The sequence below is a fragment of the Girardinichthys multiradiatus genome, chromosome X (assembly GCF_021462225.1).
Source record: "Girardinichthys multiradiatus isolate DD_20200921_A chromosome X, DD_fGirMul_XY1, whole genome shotgun sequence".
In the NCBI taxonomy this organism is placed as follows: Eukaryota; Metazoa; Chordata; class Actinopteri; order Cyprinodontiformes; family Goodeidae; genus Girardinichthys; species Girardinichthys multiradiatus.
The window spans coordinates 13,009,991-13,031,291 of NC_061817.1; the positions used below are offsets into that span (position 1 = coordinate 13,009,991).

General features: G+C 42.6%; 2 protein-coding genes across 5 annotated transcripts in view; both read left to right on the forward strand.

The window, feature by feature from the left end:
- Window positions 1–9,291, forward strand: part of LOC124862757 (ubiquitin carboxyl-terminal hydrolase 43-like) — a 113,198-nt gene extending 103,907 nt beyond the window's left edge. For 3 of the 4 annotated variants that reach the window (XM_047356865.1, XM_047356866.1, XM_047356868.1), the window contains 5 exons: window positions 1,177–1,519; window positions 1,634–1,792; window positions 1,916–2,086; window positions 6,685–7,819; window positions 8,518–9,291. In XM_047356865.1, the coding sequence (XP_047212821.1) occupies window positions 1,177–1,519; window positions 1,634–1,792; window positions 1,916–2,086; window positions 6,685–7,819; window positions 8,518–8,680 (1,971 nt within the window). In that variant the 3' untranslated portion in view covers window positions 8,681–9,291. The remainder of the gene's footprint in view (window positions 1–1,176; window positions 1,520–1,633; window positions 1,793–1,915; window positions 2,087–6,684; window positions 7,820–8,517) is intronic. The other variant, XM_047356867.1, reaches the window with a different exon arrangement.
- A 7,259-nt stretch (window positions 9,292–16,550) lies between these two features.
- The window catches only part of LOC124863357 (growth factor receptor-bound protein 2), a 42,874-nt gene continuing 38,123 nt past the window's right edge, over window positions 16,551–21,301 (forward strand). The window contains exon 1 of the mRNA XM_047357703.1: window positions 16,551–16,686. The gene's annotated coding sequence lies outside the window, so the exon portion shown is untranslated. The remainder of the gene's footprint in view (window positions 16,687–21,301) is intronic.

A 21,301-nucleotide genomic window follows, 5' to 3' on the forward strand; every position in this document is an offset into this window, starting at 1 on the left:
TTATACAATAGATAAACTCAAAGCACCGCATAATGGTGAGGTGGGAAAAAAAGGATACATGCTTTTCAAAATTTTGTTTGCAAATTTGAAAAGCATGGTGTGTATTTGTCTGTCAGTTCCCTGTGCTCCGGTACTGCTAACATTCAATGCATTAAATTAGCAGCAAAAATCACCCAATTAGCAAAAGGACTCCACTTATGTGTAACCTATTCTCAGTATAGTTGCAGCTGTTCTGTTGAGTAAAGTAGTGGAGATTTGTAAAGCTCAAGGAGCACTGTTTTACCACACCTGCAAACCTGTCAGGACACCAAAACAAACAAACCAGGCAAGAATAGCATTAATCAAAGAAGCAGCCACAGTAACTCTGGAGTAGCTGCAGAGATCCAAAGCTCAGGTGGGAAAATCTGTCCATGAGACAGTTATTATTTGTGCATTCCACAAATGTAACCTTAATTGAACTGGGTCAAGAAGAAACCATTGTTTAAAGAAAGCTAAAAAAAAAAAAGTCCTATTTGCAGTTTGCTACAAGCCATGTAGGGAACAACACAGACATTTCTATATGCAAAACAGTGTGGCAGAAAACTAACCCTGTACACTACCCTGAATACGGTGGTGGCAGCATCATGCTATGGGGATTATTTTCTCCTGCAGCAACAGGGAAGTTGGTCAGAGCTGATGGGAAGATGGGAAGAGCTAGATGAGGTGCAATTCAGGAAGAAAAACGGTTAGAGGCTGCAAAATACTTCAGACTGAGGCAGAGGTTCGCCTTTGAGATCCAATCATATTCATTTGTTAAAAGGGACTTGTGAATCTGTGGCAAAACATAAAAATTTCTGTCCAATTTGACTGAATAGACAAAATTTTCAGTCACTAGATGTACAAAGCAAAAGATGGTTCTGCTAAGTTTTGATTCTACAGGGCTGAATAGAAGGGTAAACCGTAATGTTTTAGATTTTTCTTCGTACAAAATGTGTAAAACCAAGTGTATTATTTTCCTTCCACTTCACAATTATGCGCTAGTTTGTCTTAAAATAGATTTGATTTTGTGTATGTAACATGACGTGAAAAACATTCAATGGGAATCAAAATTTTTGCTAAGCATTCTGAAGCATTACCACCTCTAACAAAGTGATTTTCTTCTCTCTTTTAATCCTTTCATACCTTTTCTATGACCAGCTCGCCCCAGATGACGCCTGGAAGTGCCCCTATTGTAAGCAGCTGCAGCAGGGCATGGTGAAGATGAGTCTGTGGACCCTGCCGGACATCCTCATCCTCCACCTGAAGCGCTTCAGGCAGGTGGGCGAGCGGAGAAACAAGCTCACCACGTTCGTTCATTTTCCCCTGGCTGGACTGGACATGACACCTCACATGGTGAACCGCAACAATGGCCCCCACCAGGCCCCTCTTCAGCCAGGCTGGAAAAACTGCAGGCGACCTGACCTTGCTCCTCCTGACTTCCTGTATGATCTCTACGCAGTCTGCAACCACCATGGGGGAATGCATGGCGGCCATTATACAGGTCTGTATTCCTTCCTTCACTGATATGAAGTTAAGCCCTGACTCTTCATTTTACTGGCCTCTTATTTGTTCATTACATATCGCATGTATCGCTTTCCTATTTTCTTAATTGCAGCCTTTTGTCGAAACTCAGTTGATGGTCAGTGGTACAGCTATGACGACAGCACTGTTGAGCCAATCCCAGAGGCCGAGGTATGCACGCGTGGAGCCTACATTCTCTTCTATCAGAAAAGAAGCACCATCCCCCCCTGGTCTGCTAGTTCCTCAGTCACTGGTTTGTCCATCTTCGCAATTAATCAGTTTGTTTTTTCAGGGGAAATAGCTGTGATTTCAGTAATTGGTTACGCTACAAAAATGTGGAATATGCAACAAAAAACAAATTTTGGTGTGTTTTTAGGTTCCACCAGCTCTTCCACCTCTGACCACTGGCTGGTCCGACTGAATGGGGGAAGCAGCAGCGGCAGCGTGGTCTCAGGGGTTCCCAGTCCGGCACTTTTGGAACCAACATATGCTCCAGAGTCTCCTGAGTTGCCAGTGTTTGGTGATGAACCCAACAGAGGAGTAGAAGGTATGTATTTGGGTTACTAAAAACTAAAAATGTGTACCACAATTTATGTTTATGAAATTTGACAAATTTCTTGTATTTAGGTTTTAGATGTATAGGCATTCAAAGCCGCAAACCCCATTTATACCAATCTGGTTGTTTTGGCAGCTCTGCAACAAAAAGCCTTGCAGAAATATTCATAGCCCTTAAACCTTTTTATATTTTGTCCTTCTACCACCACAAACTTCAATGTTTTCCATAGGGATTTAATTTGATAGACTGACACAAATAATGGTTATGTAGGGGATGGGTATGTAGTAAGTGTCTTGAAGCTCTGGAGACTAAAATGTTTCCCACTGTTCTTTGCAAAATAGCTCAAGCTCAGTCACAAAGCATCTGATCATAATTGTTCTAATCTCTGCCACAGATTTCTAATTGAATTTAGTCCTGGACTTTGACTGGGCCATTCTAACACATGAGTATGGCATACTCCAGTTGTCCTTCTCGAAGGTGAACCTCCACCCTATCCTCTAACAACTTTTCTTCCTGGATTAGCTTGCATTTAGCTCCATCCATCTTCCCATTAACTCTGCAAAGCATCCCCACAAAATGATGCTGCCACCATAAATGTTTTACGGTGGTGTGCTCAGGGTTTAATGTTTTACATTAAAATGTTCACTTTTGGGTCTGATCTGACCAGAGCTCATGTTTGCTGTGTCCCCTGCATGGCTTGTGGCAAACCTTAAATCGGACGTCTTATGCCTGTCTTCTAGTTATGGCTTTTGTTTTACCAATCTTCTAAGAAGGTTAGATTTGTGGTGGGTACAACTAACAGTTGCCTTGTAGACAGATTCTTCCCCCTGAGGTATGGATCTCTATAGCTCCTCCAGAGTTACAATGTTCAGTTTAGATGAACTAGCATATTTAGGTTTGCATTTGTCTTTGAGATGCTCAGAGCTTGTGATATTGTTTTATAACCTAAACCTGCTTTCAGCTTCTCCACAACTGTCTCCCTGACCCATCTGTCTTCATGATGCTGTTTGTTCAATGTTCTCTAACATATTAAGTTATACAGTTGGACTAGTTTTACTCATTTCATGACTTCTGAAAGCAATTGGCTCCAATGTATTTTATTCAGGCATCGTACTCGTACTCGTTGTCTTCCGCTTATCCGGACCGGGTCGCGGGGGCAGCAGACTCAGCAGAGACACCCAGACGTCCCTCTCCCCAGACACCTCCTCCAGCTCCTCCGGGGGGAGCCCAAGGCATTCCCAGGCCAGCTGAGAGACATAGTCCCTCCAGCGTGTCCTGGGTCGTCCCCTGGGCCTCCTCCCGGTGGGACGTGCCTGGAACACCTCCCGAGGAAGGCGTCCAGGAGGCATCTGGTATAGATGCCTCCGAGCCCCTCCCGGATGGCCGAGCTCCTCACCCTATCTCTAAGGGAGTGCCCGGCCACCCTATGGAGGAAACTCATTTCAGCCGCTTGTATCCGGGATCTCGTTCTTTCAGTCATGACCCAAAGTTCATGGCCATAGGTGAGGGTAGGAACGTAGACCGACCGGTAAATCGAGAGCTTCGCTTTTCGGCTCAGCTCTCTCTTCACCACAACGGACCGGCACAGTGCCCCCATTACTGCAGCAGCCGCACTGATCCATCTGTCAATCTCCCGCTCCATTCTTCCTTCACTCGTGAACAAGACCACGAGATACTTGAACTCCTCCACTTGAGGCAGGAACTCCCCTCCAACCTGAAGAGGACAAGCCACCATTTTCCAGTCGAGAACCATGGAGGAGGAGCTGATCTTCATCCCAGCCGCTTCACACTCAGCTGCGAGCCGCCCCAGCGCATGCTGTAGGTCTTGGCTAGAGGGGGCCAGCAGGACCACGTCATTTGCAAAAAGAAGAGATGAAGTCCACTGGTCCCCAAACCACACCCCCTCCGGCCCTTGGCTGCGTCTAGAAATCCTGTCCATAAACATTATGAACAGGACCGGTGACAAAGGGCAGCCCTGCCGGAGTCCAACATGCACCGGGAACAGGTCCGACTTAGTGCTGGCAATGCAGACCAAACTCCTGCTCCGCTTATTAGGGGATGGCCCCTAATAAAGGGCCCCCGATTCCATACTCCTGGAGCACCCCCCACAGGGCATCACGAGGGACACAGTCAAATGTCTTCTCCAGGTCCACAAAACACATGTGGACCAGTTGGGCAAACTCCCATGAACCCTCAAGTACCCTGTAGAGGGTATAGAGCTGGTCCAGTGTTCCATGGCCGGGACGAAAACCACACTGCTCCTCCTGAAGCCGAGGTTCGACTATCGGCCGGACTCTCCTCTCCAATACCCTGGCGTAGGCCTTACCAGGGAGGCTAAGGAGTGTGATCCCCCTGTAGTTGGAACACACCCTACGGTCACGCTTCTTATAAAGGGGGACCACCACCCCGGTCTGCCAGTCCAGAGGCACTGTCCCCGACCGCCACGCAATGTTGAAGAGACGTGTCAACTATGACAGCCCCACAACATCCAAAGATTTTAGGTACTCAGGGCGGATCTCACCCACCCCCGAAGCCCTGCCACCGCGGAGCTTTTTAACCACCTCGGTGACTTCAGCCTGGGTGATGAAAGAGTCCAACCCCGAGTCCCCAGCCTCTGTTTCCACCAAGGAATGCGTGATGGCATGATTGAGGAGATCCTCAAAGTACTCTTTCCACCGCCCGATAATGTCCCCAGTCGAGGTCAGCAGTATCCCACCCCCACTGTAAACAGTGTTGGCGAAGCACTGCTTCCCCCTCCTGAGGCGCCGGACGGTTTGCCAGAATTGCTTTGAGGCCAACCGGTAGTCCTTCTCCATGGCCTCACCGAACTCCCAGGCCTGAGTTTTTGACTCTGCCACAGCCCGGGCTGCAGCACGCTTGGCCTCACGGTACCCGTCAGCCGCCTCAGGAGTCCCACAAGCCAACCACAGCCGATAGGACTCCTTCTTCAGCTTGACAGCGTCCCTTACTGCCGGTGTCCACCACCGGGTTCTGAGATTGCAGCCGCGACAGGCACCGCAGACCTTACGGCTGCAAATACGGGCAGCAGCATCGACAATAGATGCGGAGAACATGGTCCACTCGGACTCTATGTCTCCAACATCCCCCGGAATCTTTTCAAAGCTCTCCCGGAGGTGGGAGTTGAATACATCCCTGGCCGAGGGCTCCGCCAGACGTTCCCAGCAGACCCTCACTATGTGCTTGGGCCTGCCAAATCTGTCCGGCTTTCTCCTCCTCCAGCGGATTCAACTCACCACCAGGTGGTGATCAGTGGACAGCTCACCCCCTTTCTTCACCTGAGTGTCCAAAACATGTGGCCGAAGGTCGGATGATACGACCACAAAGTTGCTCATTGACCTCCTGCCTAGGGTGTCCTGGTGCCAGGTGCACTGATGGACATCCTTATGTTTGAACATGGTGTTCATTATGGACAATCCGTGACTAGCACAGAGGTCCAATAACAAAACACCACTCGGATTCAGAACAGGGAGGCCATTCCTCCCGATCGCGCCTCTCCAGGTGTCACTGTCATTTCCCACATGGGCGTTGAAGTCCCCCAACAGAATAATGAAGTCCCCGGGAGGGGCACTATCCAGCACCCCCGACAGGGACCCCAATATGGCCGAGTACTCTGCACTACTGCTCGGCTCGTAGGCCGAAATGACAGTAAGAGACCTGTCTCCAACCCAAAGGCGCAGGGATGCGACCCTCTCATCCATTGGAGTAAACAACAACGTGAGACGGCTGAGCTGGGGGGCAACAAGCAAACCCACACCAGCCCGCCGCCTCTCCCCGTGGGCCACTCCAGAGTAGAAAAGAGTCCAGCCCCTCTTAAGGGGGGTTCCAGAGCCCACGCTGTGCGTGGAGACGAGCCCGACTATTTCTAGTCGATATCTCTTGACCTCCCGCACAAGCTCAGGCTCCTTCCCCCCCAGCGAGGTGACATTCCACGTCCCTAGAGCCAGCCTAAGCATCCGGGGATTGTGCCGCTGAGGTCTCTACCTTCGTCCGCCGCCCAATCCTCTTTGCACCGGTCCCTCACGGTTCCCCCTGCAGGTGGTGGGCCAACTGGGAGATGGCCTCGCGTCTCTCGGTCGGGCTTGGCCTTTCCGGGTCCCGCGAGGAGTAACCCGGCCACCAGGTGCTCTCCGACCCCAGGCCTGGCTCCAGGGTGGGACCCGACCTCACGTGCCTCGATCTACTAGTCCTCATGAAGGATTCTTGAACCGCTCTGTCTGACCCGTCACCTAGAGCCTGTTTGCCATGGGAGACCCTACCAGGGGCATTTAAGCCCCAGACAACATAGCCTCTAGGATCATTCGAGCACTCAAACCCCTCCACCACGTTAAGGTGGTGGTTCAAGGTCAAACAGGCTGAATACAAATGGACACCAGCTTTTTCTGATTTTTATTTGTACACAATAGTAAAAAAAATATTATTTTTATTCCACTTTATTCCAATTTTGCACTAATATTTGTGTATCATATAAAATTGTAGGAATACTTTTCCAAAGGACTGTAAGTGGTTAAATAATTTAATATTGTATCACATTTTGGCCAGCGTAATTAACATTTAATGTGCTTTTGCAGATGGTTCCAATCAGCTGATGCGAGGGACCAAGTTTAGGAGTTTAAGCATGAGGTCACCTGCCAAACCCAAGGACACCCTAAACAAAGTTCTTCCACTACGGTGGTCTTTTGGGTCAAAAGACCGCATCAAGCACCCGGTCCAAGTCCAGTCTGGAGAGCTGGTGGAGTACCTGGAGTCCGGACGCCGGCCCAAATGCACCAAAGATCCTATTATCACCCTGGTGGCGACTCCACCTCAGAGGAGAGTCCTCGAAGTCGGACAGGACTGCAGCTCACCTAGTGGCAGCAGTCTTAGCTGTACAGACAGACTCAGCTCTGACATTTGTTACTCTCCCAAACTTCCGGAGGGGCAGAGCCGAGCCTGCCTTGAGAGAAACACAGGCCAAGGATCTGGTAATGACAAGAATCTCACTTCAAGAGATGATGATAGTTTGAGGCAGGGATCATTGTCTAAGAGACTGAGAACAGATCAGGTCAGGGCCCTGGACCTCCACCTACAGAGAGGGGGCATTCTGGGTGGTCGTATTAGCCACAGTGCTCCTCCAAGCAGAGAGTCTACGCTTAGAAGAACCAACGTCCAGACAAGTGCCAATCCCAGGGGCCAAATAGACTTATCTCAGACTGCTAAAGACAAGAGGAACCCAAGAGAAGAGGAGGGTCAGAGCCAAGAAAGTCTCTTGTCGTATTTCAAGCCGGTTTTCACGAAGAAAAACATTCCTAGCTCCCCAGGCAAGGAACAAATGAGGCGACTAAATGGCCAAAACCACCTGGGAAAACTGGCAAGCAGTAATTTAGCCAAACTGTCTCTTTCCAATGGGACTCTTCCGGCAGCTCCAGAGAAGAGAGGCAGTACCGTTCCCAATTGTGGTAGCCATAACTGCAAAGTACAGCTGGTCAACGGAAAAGCTGGGATACAGGAGCCTGTGGATATTCAGCGGGCTCACAGCTCCAGCAACATCCAGTCCAAGCTGGATGTTTCATTTCGCAGGTGTGCCTCCCTTCAGAGGAACGGGGAAGTGGGGATCTCTCAGGCGCACCGTGTCCTGCTGTCAGACAAGCCTGGCTACTCCACTCTGCAGCGGACGCGGTACAGCACCACCTCCCTGGGTAGGCAAAGAGATGTCCCTGAACCCTGGTAAATATGTGTAGAAAGTCTTGAAATAAATTCATCTTTAACTGCAGCAGCATTTATTTCACTGAAAAACACAGAAGAATTCAATGTTTAATTTGAGTACATTAATTCAGTGGTTGGCAAAATTGTTGGCTCACCTGCTGTTAATACGTTGTATAACCGCCTTTGGTAATAGAACAGAGTTTGTCTACCTTTTTCTTGATCCAGATGTGAATGTGTGTTGATCTGATCTTATGACTTGGACCATTATCCTTTTCAAAGGTGAAGTGATGATCCATTTTCACCTAACCTTTGGAGTTCACCAGATTTTTAATTCAAATCTGCTGGTATTTCAAAGGGTTCATGATGTAGTTCACGTTGAAAATGTTCAGAGGGACTCTGGAAGAGAAACAGGCCCACAGCATTACAGATCCTCCACCATACTTCAGAGTCAGCATGGGAGGCCTCTCCACATATTTATCCTTCTTTACACCCGATTATCTTGGAAGGTGTCTGCAGGATCTTAAAAAGTCACGAGGAGTCCCAGATTTACTCACCTCGTTTTGGGTCCTCCTCCAGTTTGTTGGCCAGTAGCTAAAAGCATAGGTCCACTGAGTAATGGCTTTTTACACATCTTTACCAGGCTTGCTAATAAATGTCTCTGCATCTGTTTAAATTTTTATTGTGGTACTTATGATTTTTCATGTTTTTTCCTACACAAGTGCCCATGTGACAGCCAAGAATGACAACTGGATAAAGGTCCACCCTTTTGGTTTCCAAGCAGGGCACCCAGAGAAGCGCCTCCTACTGGAGGCATCGCTTGGCGCAAACAACATCTCCTTTTTTCATAATACTGATCTAAGTTCTTACCTGTGTGTGTCTTAAACTAAATCTATGCAGAGTTTTAAAAAATCTGTGAGAAATTACTAGGTTTTTTTTTCCACTCACATTGTTCTTACGCTGTTGTCTGCTGTTACTTTTCCTGTCTGTTTGAATTAGTATTTGCTCTAAGTTCAGACTTCCATGAGAACTCTCAGGACCCCAGGAAGTTATTGATGAGTATGTTGATGAGTGTGGTATGTATTGACATATAAGAAAGAAATATTTGCTCTACAGATAGGCCAGCTTATTAAAGACTGCAGAAAGTACTAACACCGAGCTATAAATTAAAACACTGGACAAAAATTGTCTGCTGTTAGAGAATTCATATTTCAATGATTTATTTATCAAATTAATATATATTATTAATGCACCTTCTTTTAAATGTTTTTATTCTTTTTTTTAACACAATTTATATCCAAATCCTTGCAGGCGACTAACCTGTTGGATGAGTATATGGAAGTATACATGGAGATGTGGAAATCCATCCCATAAACCGATCTTCCTGCTTTTTGATGTTTTGTGGAGAGATGCAGCAAAAATGTGTATTCTTTACAAATTGTTATATTAAAAACAAGCAATGTAAAAATAAATAAATAAATAAATACTGTCACTTATATCTGTCTTTAATTTTCCCACCACCACGTCTAACCGAGCGGTTGGTGTCTTCAAGGTGTGTTCGGCGTTTCGCAACACACATGACAGATCTTATCTAACCAGAGCACCTTCCTCCACATGTTTACAGTGTCTCAAACATGCTTCTTATGGCTTCTCTAACAAACATCGGAGGCCTTGACGGAACAGTTGGATTCATACTGAAATTACATTACACATAGGTTGACTCATTGTTGACAGGTTGACTAAGTAGGTGCTTTCTAAAGACAACTGGCTACAGTGGGTTTTATTTAGGGGTATCAGAGTAAAGGGAACTGAATACAAGTTTTAGATTTTCATCTTTTAAAAAGAAGTGTTGATCTTTTTTCCTTCCCCCTCACTAATGCACTGCTTCATGTTTCTCTGTCGCATAAAATCCTATAAAATGTATTATAGTTCATGGTTTTAATGTGACGCAATATGCAAACGTTCCAGGGGTGGGAATTGTTTTACAGACCGCTGTAAATAATATCCCTAACTCTAAAAATAATGTTAAACAGTCAATTTTTTCAGAACATCCCATAAGTTGGTATCAGGCCATGATGATGGGAAATTAAATACAAACACACCCACGGCTCATTACAAAAGCTTCCAGAGTAATTTCCATAAATATGCAAATGAGTACAAGTCAACTGATTATAAAGGCATTTCCAGATGATCTGGAGAGTAATAAAGGAGAGATTTAATATTTTAATCACTAGTATGGATGTAGATGTGTGATACTTTCCCTGCAGTGACATTCCAATTCTTTCTTATAAAATACAACTATTACAGGAACTGGATATGGAACAGTTTTTTTTCTGTTTACAATTAAAAGTGGGAATTATCCTGTGTGCACAGATTCTTTCTGCAGCCATAAAAGGGGGTAATCATGGATCATCAGATTCACATAACCTGTAGGGGAGTTGTGAGTTATACAGCTGCATTTATACTGCATATAATTCACAGTCTTCAGTTGCAAATACCATTCTGTATCTTTTAGCTTTTCTTCAGGAGTGAAACTCAAAGGGTATATAACTCATGAAGTAAAAAAGTAAGTCATAGTAATCAGACTGAAGGATCTGATGAGAAATTATTTAGAAAATTTGGTTACATTACATTTTACTAACTTTTTTCAACATTTTGTACCTGAGCTATAACTATGTAATTACAGTACCAGATTAAAACTGTATGTTTCAAAAGAGTGCATAAGGTTAGAATGTTACATGTAGTAAAGTAAATTTAAACTGGACATGTGTTTTTTTGTTGGACTGCTCTACTGCAAGTTTTAATGATCGCAGAATAAACAGCCTTTCTCACAAATATCTTTTTTGTAAGTTGTGATTTATGACATTCTGCTTTTACACATAGCGCTTTTTTTTTACATTTTAAAGAGGTGCTCATTCACGCGTGGCCTAGAGTTTAAATGAAGAGAACAAGACCACTGTACTGAATGCCTTATAACCAATTTTTCTAGTTTTACCCAAAATGATCACAGTTGATAGCAAAAATCTGTTCTATTACCCACATGGATATTGTCCAATTTCACCAACAGAAATAGCCTCTTATTCTTTTTGCTGGCTTTACACTACAGCCATGGTTATCAAACTGGTGTTAGGTTGCTTCTAGTGCTACTCAGAAGACGTTTTGCCACTATTATTTGCAGGGTAAAAACTAATATAACTGTATTTACATTTGTATTAAAATATACCTGTCTTATAACTGTGCATTTATCTGCTTTTTTTTCTTTCAAATTATAGCAATGTGTTCAGTAAGAGAATGTGTATAGGACTGTGAGCATGAATGACCTATTGAGACAAAAATCATCTAAATTGCTAATAAATAGTTTTTTTACTGCAGCTTTCACCAAGTCTGATATGCAAGGCACCCGTATGGGATTTTAAGGTTGAGGTTGGTGAACAAAGTTTACATCTTTCCAACTTGGAACTCCAAATCTTCTATTCTTTTCCAGCTTGAAGCATGGAAATTTCGATTTCTGAATAAAAAATATAATAGATAATTACATTGCATCCCTCAACCAATCATGCAGCAAAAAGATCTTAAAGTTGATGCACTAATTAATCGTTCTTATATCAAATATATGCAATGAAATAAATGCACATTTTTGCGTGGAGAAGACTGATGAAATGTTTTTTAAGATATACGTAGAAGATCAAATGGCAGTATGAAGGGCAGCAGCACCTGTCACATCTCTTGATGTCTAAAACGAAGGAGGAGTTGCCTCAAGAATCAGAGCAATGTCTCTACACAAGTCCATCTTTAGTCTCCATGGTAACCAATTTCTGTACTAGACGATTGGTGGTGGTATACTCAGCTATTATCAGTCGCCTGCTGCAACATGTTTTAAATCAAACAATCACCACAGCTTTAGTGCATTTTGTAGCAGACCCACCACTTTGTGGTCTGGACAGAAGGATGTAAGCTGTTAGTATATCCAGCTCAGTTCAGACAGGTTGCACGAAACATGGTCAAAAACAAAGAAAACAGATTTATGTTGTTTTTTGTGTTCCCACAGCTGTAAATAATCTATTCTGCTAGCCAAGGCATGAGCATCAAGCAGAAAACAATCTGTCATGTACTTGTGTCATGGGGGTGTGCTGTAAGCCATGCTAACCTCACAGCTTTTCTGCTCTGCCTCAGTCTTCAAGAACACCAAGGTACATGTGTTCTCAGTCAGGCTGCTGATTCAGCATTCAGCCAGCTCTTCTTCCACGGAAAGCCCTCAACCACCCTCCATACTTTATCCACAGACCATGACACATCTTACTCCTGAGACATGCTGAAAAAAACTGTCGTTTTTAATTTAAGAACAGTCTTATAAAAATGGTAGTTTGTAACGTTTTTAGCTTAATATGATACATTAACAGGCTTAATAGATTTATCTTGTACATTGTTTGAGCAATTGCCATCTCTGAAGAGTTGTTGATTTTAGCATGAAAACTTGGGCTCATATCAAACTGACAACCCAGTCAAGATTTCTGAATTTAATCTTTTGACTTCTTATGAAGAAAACATCCCTCAAATTTTGTGTCATAGAGGCAGTTATCTTTATCTCCCGCAGTAGGTTTGGGCAGTTATGTCACAACAGCACACCATCACAAGTCAGTCAAGTAGGTTTGCTGAAATTCTGGTCTTTTGTAACCTTGCAATGTAAACCATTCTCTACTGCAACGCTAAAAATGCAGCTGTAATGTAACATATGTACCATTTCCTTAATTGCCGTAACATTCAGTCTTTCTTCTGCCAGGTATTATCTATGAGACTCGTAGTGGAGCAACATGTCCTATAGCTTTAAGGGGCTGTCAAATTACTAGATGTACTGTCCACCGCTGAGTATAGTTATTTTAATGGTCCTCCACTGTTAGATAAAATCATTCTCATTGTTAGATTTATCAAATATTCATGCAATGAGTTGCAAAGGCTTCCTAATACTCACTACTTGTAGCAACATAGCCAAATGCCATAGATTATTGTTGAGAGCATAATATCTGAATATATACAAGTATAACTTGCACTCAACATGCCTTAAAATGTCAAAGGTTATCGTATAAAGTAGCACACACTGTTTCAAGGGAAAATTGTGTCATTGTGTCTTCACTTAGACTGATTGTGTTTCCTGAGGAAACACGGTCGTTTAGCAGTGACAGATGGCTGTGTAATGGCGAGTGTGGTGGGCCAGAAAAGTGTTGGTTCTTGCACAGCTAAAGAGACCGGGGAAGCATGTGATGCAGCAGATCTTTAGACAAGTGTGCATGAGGTGGAAGAAAGCTGTGTGGTTCTGCACCTTAAACGTTCCTACTGCCGCAAGAGCAAGAGAAAGTCTGCAGGATACTCTGTCAGAAACAATGAATGTACAGTATTTTACTGAGCTTAATATTGGACTTGATGCAACTACTGGTATGACATACATGTAGATCAGTTGCAATGTTGTCCACATACATTCAGGGAAACCTCAGTCTGTACACATGTTAAGTTTGGGACACACTAAGAAAAAAAATTTCATATTCAGTGCCTTCCAAAGGTGTTCACATCTGAGAAATCACATTACAAAGACAAATTCTAAAGTACTAATTTTGATGTTTATGACAAACCAAAAGATAGTAAAGCCTAATTGTGAAGTAGAAGGAGATGGATGCATTTTTTTCATTTTTTTTAACAAATAATCTGAAAATGTGGTGGACATTTAAACCGTTATATAAAACATTCAGTTGTTGCTTTAACTAAATTTTTAGGATTGTCCTGCTTTTAGTTCCCTCCTTATTCCCATCAACTCTGTACTATTTGCCTGTCCCTGCTGAAAAAAGCATCCCCACAGCAAGATGGTGCCACCACCATATTTTACCAAGGATGGTGTAATCAGAGTGATGTGCAGAGTTAGTTTTCTGGTACACACAGTATTTTGTATTCTGGTTATTAGTGTAATATCAAACTTTTCTGATCTGCACAGAGCACCTTTATCCATGTGGTTGCTCTGTTCTCCACATGAGCTATGGCAAACTGCAAAAAAAGATGTGTTCTTGCTTTCTTTTAATGGCGGATTTCTCCTTGTCACTATTCTATAAAGGCCAGATTTAGGAGTGCATTACTAATAGTTAACAGGTTCTCCCACCTAAGCTGTGAATCTCTACAAAGTCTGTCAGAGTTACAATGGACCTGTCAGTTTTGGTGGCCTGATATTTCTTGGTAGGGTTTCAATGTTGCCATAATTTCCCCATTCCTGGATGGTGTTATAAGCAGTGCTCCATGGAGATGTATAAAACTTGGCATATGTTGTATTGTTTTTATTTAACCCTGCTTTAAACTTCTATACAACTTTAACCTTGACCTGACTGTTGTTTTACTTGGTCTTCATGGTGCTGTTTTTTTCATTAATGTTCTTTTGCAAGTCTCTAAAACCTTTACAGAATACCTGGATTTATTGTCAAGTAACACAGGTAAACTACAAGGGTTGGACAATGAAACTGAAACACGTGTCATTTAATGTGGGAGGTTTCATGGCTAAATTGGACCAGTCTTCAGTGATTGCACATTGCACCAGTAAGAGCAGAGTGTGAATTATGGGTGACATACCAGAGTTCAAAAGAGGACAAATTGTTGGTGCACGTCTTGCTGGCGCATCTGTGACCAAGACAGCAAGTCTTTGTGATGTATCAAGAGCCACGGTATCCAGGGTAATGTCAGCATACCACCAAGAAGGATGAACCACATCCAACAGGATTAACTGTGGATGCAAGAGGAAGCCGTCTGAAAGGGATGTTCGGGTGCTAACCTGGATTGTATCCAAAAAACATAAAACCACGGCTGCCCAAATCACGGCAGAATTAAATGTGTACCTCAACTCTCCTGTTTCCACCAGAACTGTCCGTCAGGAGCTCCACAGGGTCAATATACACGGCCGGGCTGCTATAGCCAAACCTTTGGTCACTCATGCCAATGTCAAACGTCGGTTTTAATGGTGCAAGGAGCGCAAATCTTGGGCTGTGGACAATATGAAACATGTATTGTTCTCTGATGAGTCCACCTTTACTGTTTTCCTCACATCCGGGAGAGTTACGGTGTGGAGAAGACCCAAAGAAACGTACCACCCAGACTGTTGCATGCCCAGAGTGAAGCATGGGGGTGGATCAGTGATGGTTTGGGCTGCCATATCATGGCATTCCCTTGACCCAATACTTGTGCCAAGGACTACCGAACCATTCTTGAGGACCATGTGCATCCAATGGTTCAAACATTGTATCCTGAAGGCGGTGCCGTGTATCAGGATGACAATTCACCAATACACACAGCAAGACTGGTGAAAGATTGGTTTGATGAACATTAAAGTGAAGTTGAACATCTCCCATGGCCTGCACAGTCACCAGATTTAAATATTATTGAGCCACTTTGGGGTGTTTTGGAGGAGCGAGTCAGGAAATGTTTTCCTCCACCAGTATCACGTAGTGACCTGGCCACTATCCTGCAAGAAGAATGGCTTAAAATCCCTCTGACCACTGTGCAGGACTTGTATATGTCATTCCCAAGACGAATTGACGCTATATTGGCCGCAAAAGGAGGCCCTACACCATACTAATAAATTATTGTGGTTTAAAACCAGGTGTTTCACTTTCATTGTCCAACCCCTGTATGTATTAGTTAGGTGAGTTGTGGTTGCATATTATTTTTTTCATAGGTATCAGAGTAAAGGGGATTGAAAGCAAATGCACACTACATTTTTCAGATGTTTTTTGAAAAAAATAAAAGCATAACCTAGTCTGGAAAGGTTCAGGGGGTATGAATGCCTTATCAACACTGTCGTCATAAAGATAATATTCCACTTGGGGGCAGCATTGTAAAGGTCTTCCTATTTATATATATATAGACTCTGTTCCAGACCAAGATTAAAAGCAGATGTGGGAAAAATGAAAGCTATTTAATATGACCAAATATTCCAACAGTGATCAGATAGCATATCATTAGAGCCACGCAGTTCGCTTATTTTCTGACCAAGACCATTAACAATTTTTTGGAGTGCTTACAGAAGTTTTCAGGGCTCATTTTGGAGTTATCTGGCAGACAAATTTGAGCCATACTGTATCATACTCTAATTCCTTGTAATGTAACACATAAACATGTAATATCTGCACTTATATAATTAAACGTGTAATACATAGGAAATAATTTGGATTATTATTTCTTAAAAGCACGTAGAATTATTGAAGTATTTATTTTCTTCATTTGCAGGTTTCAGCACATCGTGAATTTAACTATGAACTTTACACCTTTCGACCAAAGTCAGTGGCCGGGGTTAACACAACTACAATCAACATACTTAGTTGATCAACACTTGAGTGATAGTGATAGTGACGGTTTATATTATTTTATGACTGATAACACCAAAGGAAAAATTAAGTACGTATTGAAATAATTATATACTATTTTGACAACTGATAATTTAAAGTTTTAATTTATTGTTTCAAAATTGTATCGTTTTATTGTGTGGTTACTGACTTCTTGGCACACAGTAGTAATTATACTTTATCATTTATTCGATGTATTTATCACATGAAAAACAACAACATCTTTTTAAAATATTTATATCAATTTAACTTCTTTTATCGGATTGTGGCCCTTTTGTCCCTCGACCCTATCATACAGACTGGAAAGGAGGAGCTGGAAAGCAGAACTTCGCTCCACAGAAGGAAGCGGAAATAAACGTCGAAAACCCTCTGCTACCAGCTAGCTTCAGGCTCGCAGGACAGGGCTGTAAGCGACGCTGTACATACTGTGGGGGTATCTCTTTAGAGGAAGCTGGCAGAGCGACAGGCACAGCAGCGTTTTGCTTCTCTCTTGGGCAGCTTCGAAACGGAATAATACAAGTGGTAGGATATTTTCATTTCCCTATTTATATTAACGTAATTTGTTCATTTCCCGACGGTTTGTCAAGTTCGGCAATCTTTGGAGCTAGCTGCTTCTCTACGCTAGCAACATCAGCTTGCGCTATGAAAAAAAAAAGGTGTTTTCTTCCCGTTTCACGTTTCTCAACGTTTCCTTTGTAGGGGCCTAAGTTATTTGCAAATCTTCGTTTTCTTATGTTTTTTCTCTTTTACTATCTTTATAAAATAGTGTCGTCTTTAATTGGCTGCCGTTTGAATTAGATGGGAGTAAGTTTGAAAATCACATCGCAGTTATTGTTGACCAACCGTTAGCCGGCGTGCTAACTCTAACGTTCTAGAACAGTGGGCGCAGTCTATTCCCTGGAACGGAATCGATCTTTTTGTGAAGCAAAATTAAAAAAAAAAAGTGAAGAGGAAACGGTTCGAACACTCCCTATTCTCTAACATGGGACAGAGACGGATCTGGTCAGAATTTATGTTGATGGCCAAGAGAGTGAAATACTGACGGTGTTAGAAATCTTTTCGGGTATTTAATGACCTGTCTCTGTCCAACCTCGGCTTTCTAACGTTTGTAATTCTATAACCAATGTTAATGTGCTGGTTTGTTCCTTGGTCTCAAAATAGTTTTTCCAATCATAGATGTGTCAAGTTTGTGTACCGTTTTTACATTATGCTAGGTTTTCATGTGTTATTTTGCGTTAGGATTTATAGTATAATTCATTCTCGTCAATTTTAGTTGCACCAATAACTCGTGAAGTTGTTTTACATGCGTTGTGGGTTCAATTCTCTGACAGTTTAAATCTGATATCAGTGTCCGGGTTATTGGACTTAGCATCAGTGTTGTATTAGTGGAAGCTCATCAAACCAGTACCTACACCACACTAGAAAACAAGATAATAGGATAACGCACATTTATCCCTTCAAGTCCACACCTTCAGGTTTAGTCACTGTATCATTCCCAGCTGAGCTGACTTTTCTTTCGTCCAGTCTGGTGGTTTCTGTTCAGGAAAATATTTATCTCTGCTTGTAGTGAACGTGTACCGTTTTCTCAGATATATATATATGTGTGTGTGTATTTATTGTTATTGTTGACAAACTGTGGAGGAGTTCCGATCACAAATTATCTCTGACCCATTCATACCATTTTAGCCAAGTCCTTTCCTAACATAGTCTTACATTCATTGTTCATTTTGAGGTATGAAGCAGCTTATGTTTGTTTATTTAAACTGAACATAGATAGGCATGCTCTGTTTTCTGCTGTTTGTAATCAAATGTCATACAGTACATCTTGCTTTTGTAACAGATATTTTAATCATTTTTTCAAAATAAACTTATTTTTTATACTTTTGTTGCATTATCCTTTAGATGAAATTCCAGTGTTGTGAACCAATCCTTAACAGCAAAAGGAATTACAGTATATGTCCTTTACGAGACAAGTTATAATTAACCTTTTCATGTTTTGCGCAAATAAAATTGCTGTGTAAGTCATATCCCAATATTTTCTTTGCAAAGTAAATAACTGTGTCCAACTTGATTTTTGAGAGGAAGGAGATCTGATTTGCTGCATTTGGATTAATAATTCCTTAATTTCCTTTAATCACACAGTGATGTTGAGCCTTTTTGTCTAGATTGATAATAATTATTGATCTCAAGACACAATGTTATGCAGTTCAACAGTATTTTACTAATATTTTAAAGGAAAGACAAAACAATGACAGTTGAGTTTTTATAAGATGTTTTACATTTACCAGTGGTCTTTTTTTGGAATGGGGTTTGCTTTAGTTCATTTCTACACATTTGACAGAACACAATCCCATCTTGATTCTTTATGCATTTCTATCTTTCAGTTGTCATTTTTCATCTGCTTCTCTCAATATTTCTGTCTTTTAATATCTTCATCTGTTTCTCATCATAATCTCCCTGTCTTTATCTGTTATATATGAATTTACATACATATATGTACAGGTCCTTCTCAAAATATTAGCATATTGTGATAAAGTTCATTATTTTCCATAATGTCATGATGAAAATTTAACATTCATATATTTTAGATTCATTGCACACTAACTGAAATATTTCAGGTCTTTTATTGTCTTAATACGGATGATTTTGGCATACAGCTCATGAAAACCCAAAATTCCTATCTCACAAAATTAGCATATTATTAAAAGGTTCTCTAAACGAGCTATGAACCTAATCATCTGAAATCTTCATCTCCATAAATCTTTTCAGCAGATGGAAGCATGAAGTGCTCCAAAATCTCCTGATAGCTAGCTGCATTGACCCTGCCCTTGATAAAACACAGTGGACCAACACCAGCAGCTGACACGGCACCACAGACCATCACTGACTGTGGGTACTTGACACTGGACTTCTGGCATTTTGGCATTTCCTTCTCCCCAGTCTTCCTCCAGACTCTGGCACCTTGATTTCCGAATGACGTGCAGAATTTGCTTTCATCCGAAAAAAGTACTTTGGACCACTGAGCAACAGTCCAGTGCTGCTTCTCTGTAGCCCAGGTCAGGCGCTTCTGCCGCTGTTTCTGGTTCAAAAGTGGCTTGACCTGGGGAATGCGGCACCTGTAGCCCATTTCCTGCACACGCCTGTGCACGGTGGCTCTGGATGTTTCTACTCCAGACTCAGTCCACTGCTTCCGCAGGTCCCCCAAGGTCTGGAATCGGCCCTTCTCCACAATCTTCCTCAGGGTCCGGTCACCTCTTCTCGTTGTGCAGCGTTTTCTGCCACACTTTTTCCTTCCCACAGACTTCCCACTGAGGTGCCTTGATACAGCACTCTGGGAACAGCCTATTTGTTCAGAAATGTCTTTCTGTGTTTTTGTTCTTACCTTTGCCTTACAACAAGCCTTGACATAAGATTATGGACTTCTTCACACACTAAAAAAGGGCAGGTACAGGTCCTTCTCAAAATATTAGCATATTGTGATAAAGTTCATTATTTTCCATAATGTCATGATGAAAATTTAACATTCATATATTTTAGATTCATTGCACACTAACTGAAATATTTCAGGTCTTTTATTGTCTTAATACGGATGATTTTAGCATACAGCTCATGAAAACCCAAAATTCCTATCTCACAAAATTAGCATATCATTAAAAGGGTCTCTAAACAAGCTATGAACCTAATCATCTGAATCAACGAGTTAACTCTAAACACCTGCAAAAGATTCCTGAGGCCTTTAAAACTCCCAGCCTGGTTCATCACTCAAAACCCCAATCATGGGTAAGACTGCCGACCTGACTGCTGTCCAGAAGGCCACTATTGACACCCTCAAGCAAGAGGGTAAGACACAGAAAGACATTTCTGAACGAATAGGCTGTTCCCAGAGTGCTGTATCAAGGCACCTCAGTGGGAAGTCTGTGGGAAGGAAAAAGTGTGGCAGAAAACGCTGCACAACGAGAAGAGGTGACCGGACCCTGAGGAAGATTGTGGAGAAGGGCCGATTCCAGACCTTGGGGGACCTGCGGAAGCAGTGGACTGAGTCTGGAGTAGAAACATCCAGAGCCACCGTGCACAGGCGTGTGCAGGAAATGGGCTACAGGTGCCGCATTCCCCAGGTCAAGCCACTTTTGAACCAGAAACAGCGGCAGAAGCACCTGACCTGGGCTACATAGAAGCAGCACTGGACTGTTGCTCAGTGGTCCAAAGTACTTTTTTCGGATGAAAGCAAATTCTGCATGTCATTCGGAAATCAAGGTGCCAGAGTCTGGAGGAAGACTGGGGAGAAGGAAATGCCAAAATGCCAGAAGTCCAGTGTCAAGTACCCACAGTCAGTGATGGTCTGGGGTGCCGTGTCAGCTGCTGGTGTTGGTCCACTGTGTTTTATCAAGGGCAGGGTCAATGCAGCTAGCTATCAGGAGATTTTGGAGCACTTCATGCTTCCATCTGCTGAAAAGCTTTATGGAGATGAAGATTTCATTTTTCAGCACGACCTGGCACCTGCTCACAGTGCCAAAACCACTGGTAAATGGTTTACTGACCATGGTATCACTGTGCTCAATTGGCCTGCCAACTCTCCTGACCTGAACCCCATAGAGAATCTGTGGGATATTGTGAAGAGAACGTTGAGAGACTCAAGACCCAACACTCTGGATGAGCTAAAGGCCGCTATCGAAGCATCCTGGGCCTCCATAAGACCTCAGCAGTGCCACCAGCTGATTGCCTCCATGCCACGCCGCATTGAAGCAGTCATTTCTGCAAAAGGATTCCCGACCAAGTATTGAGTGCATAACTGTACATGATTATTTGAAGGTTGACGTTTTGTATTAAAAACACTTTTCTTTTATTGGTCGGATGAAATATGCTAATTTTGTGAGATAGGAATTTTGGGTTTTCATGAGCTGTATGCTAAAATCATCCGTATTAAGACAATAAAAGACCTGAAATATTTCAGTTAGTGTGCAATGAATCTAAAATACATGAATGTTACATTTTCATCATGACATTATGGAAAATAATTAACTTTATCACAATATGCTAATATTTTGAGAAGGACCTGTATAGGCGTTTAAAATTGCAGATATTTAGCTTGTTTTTCAGGTGGTTGCAACCTCTTTTCTGGCGCAGTCTGTCTCTACTG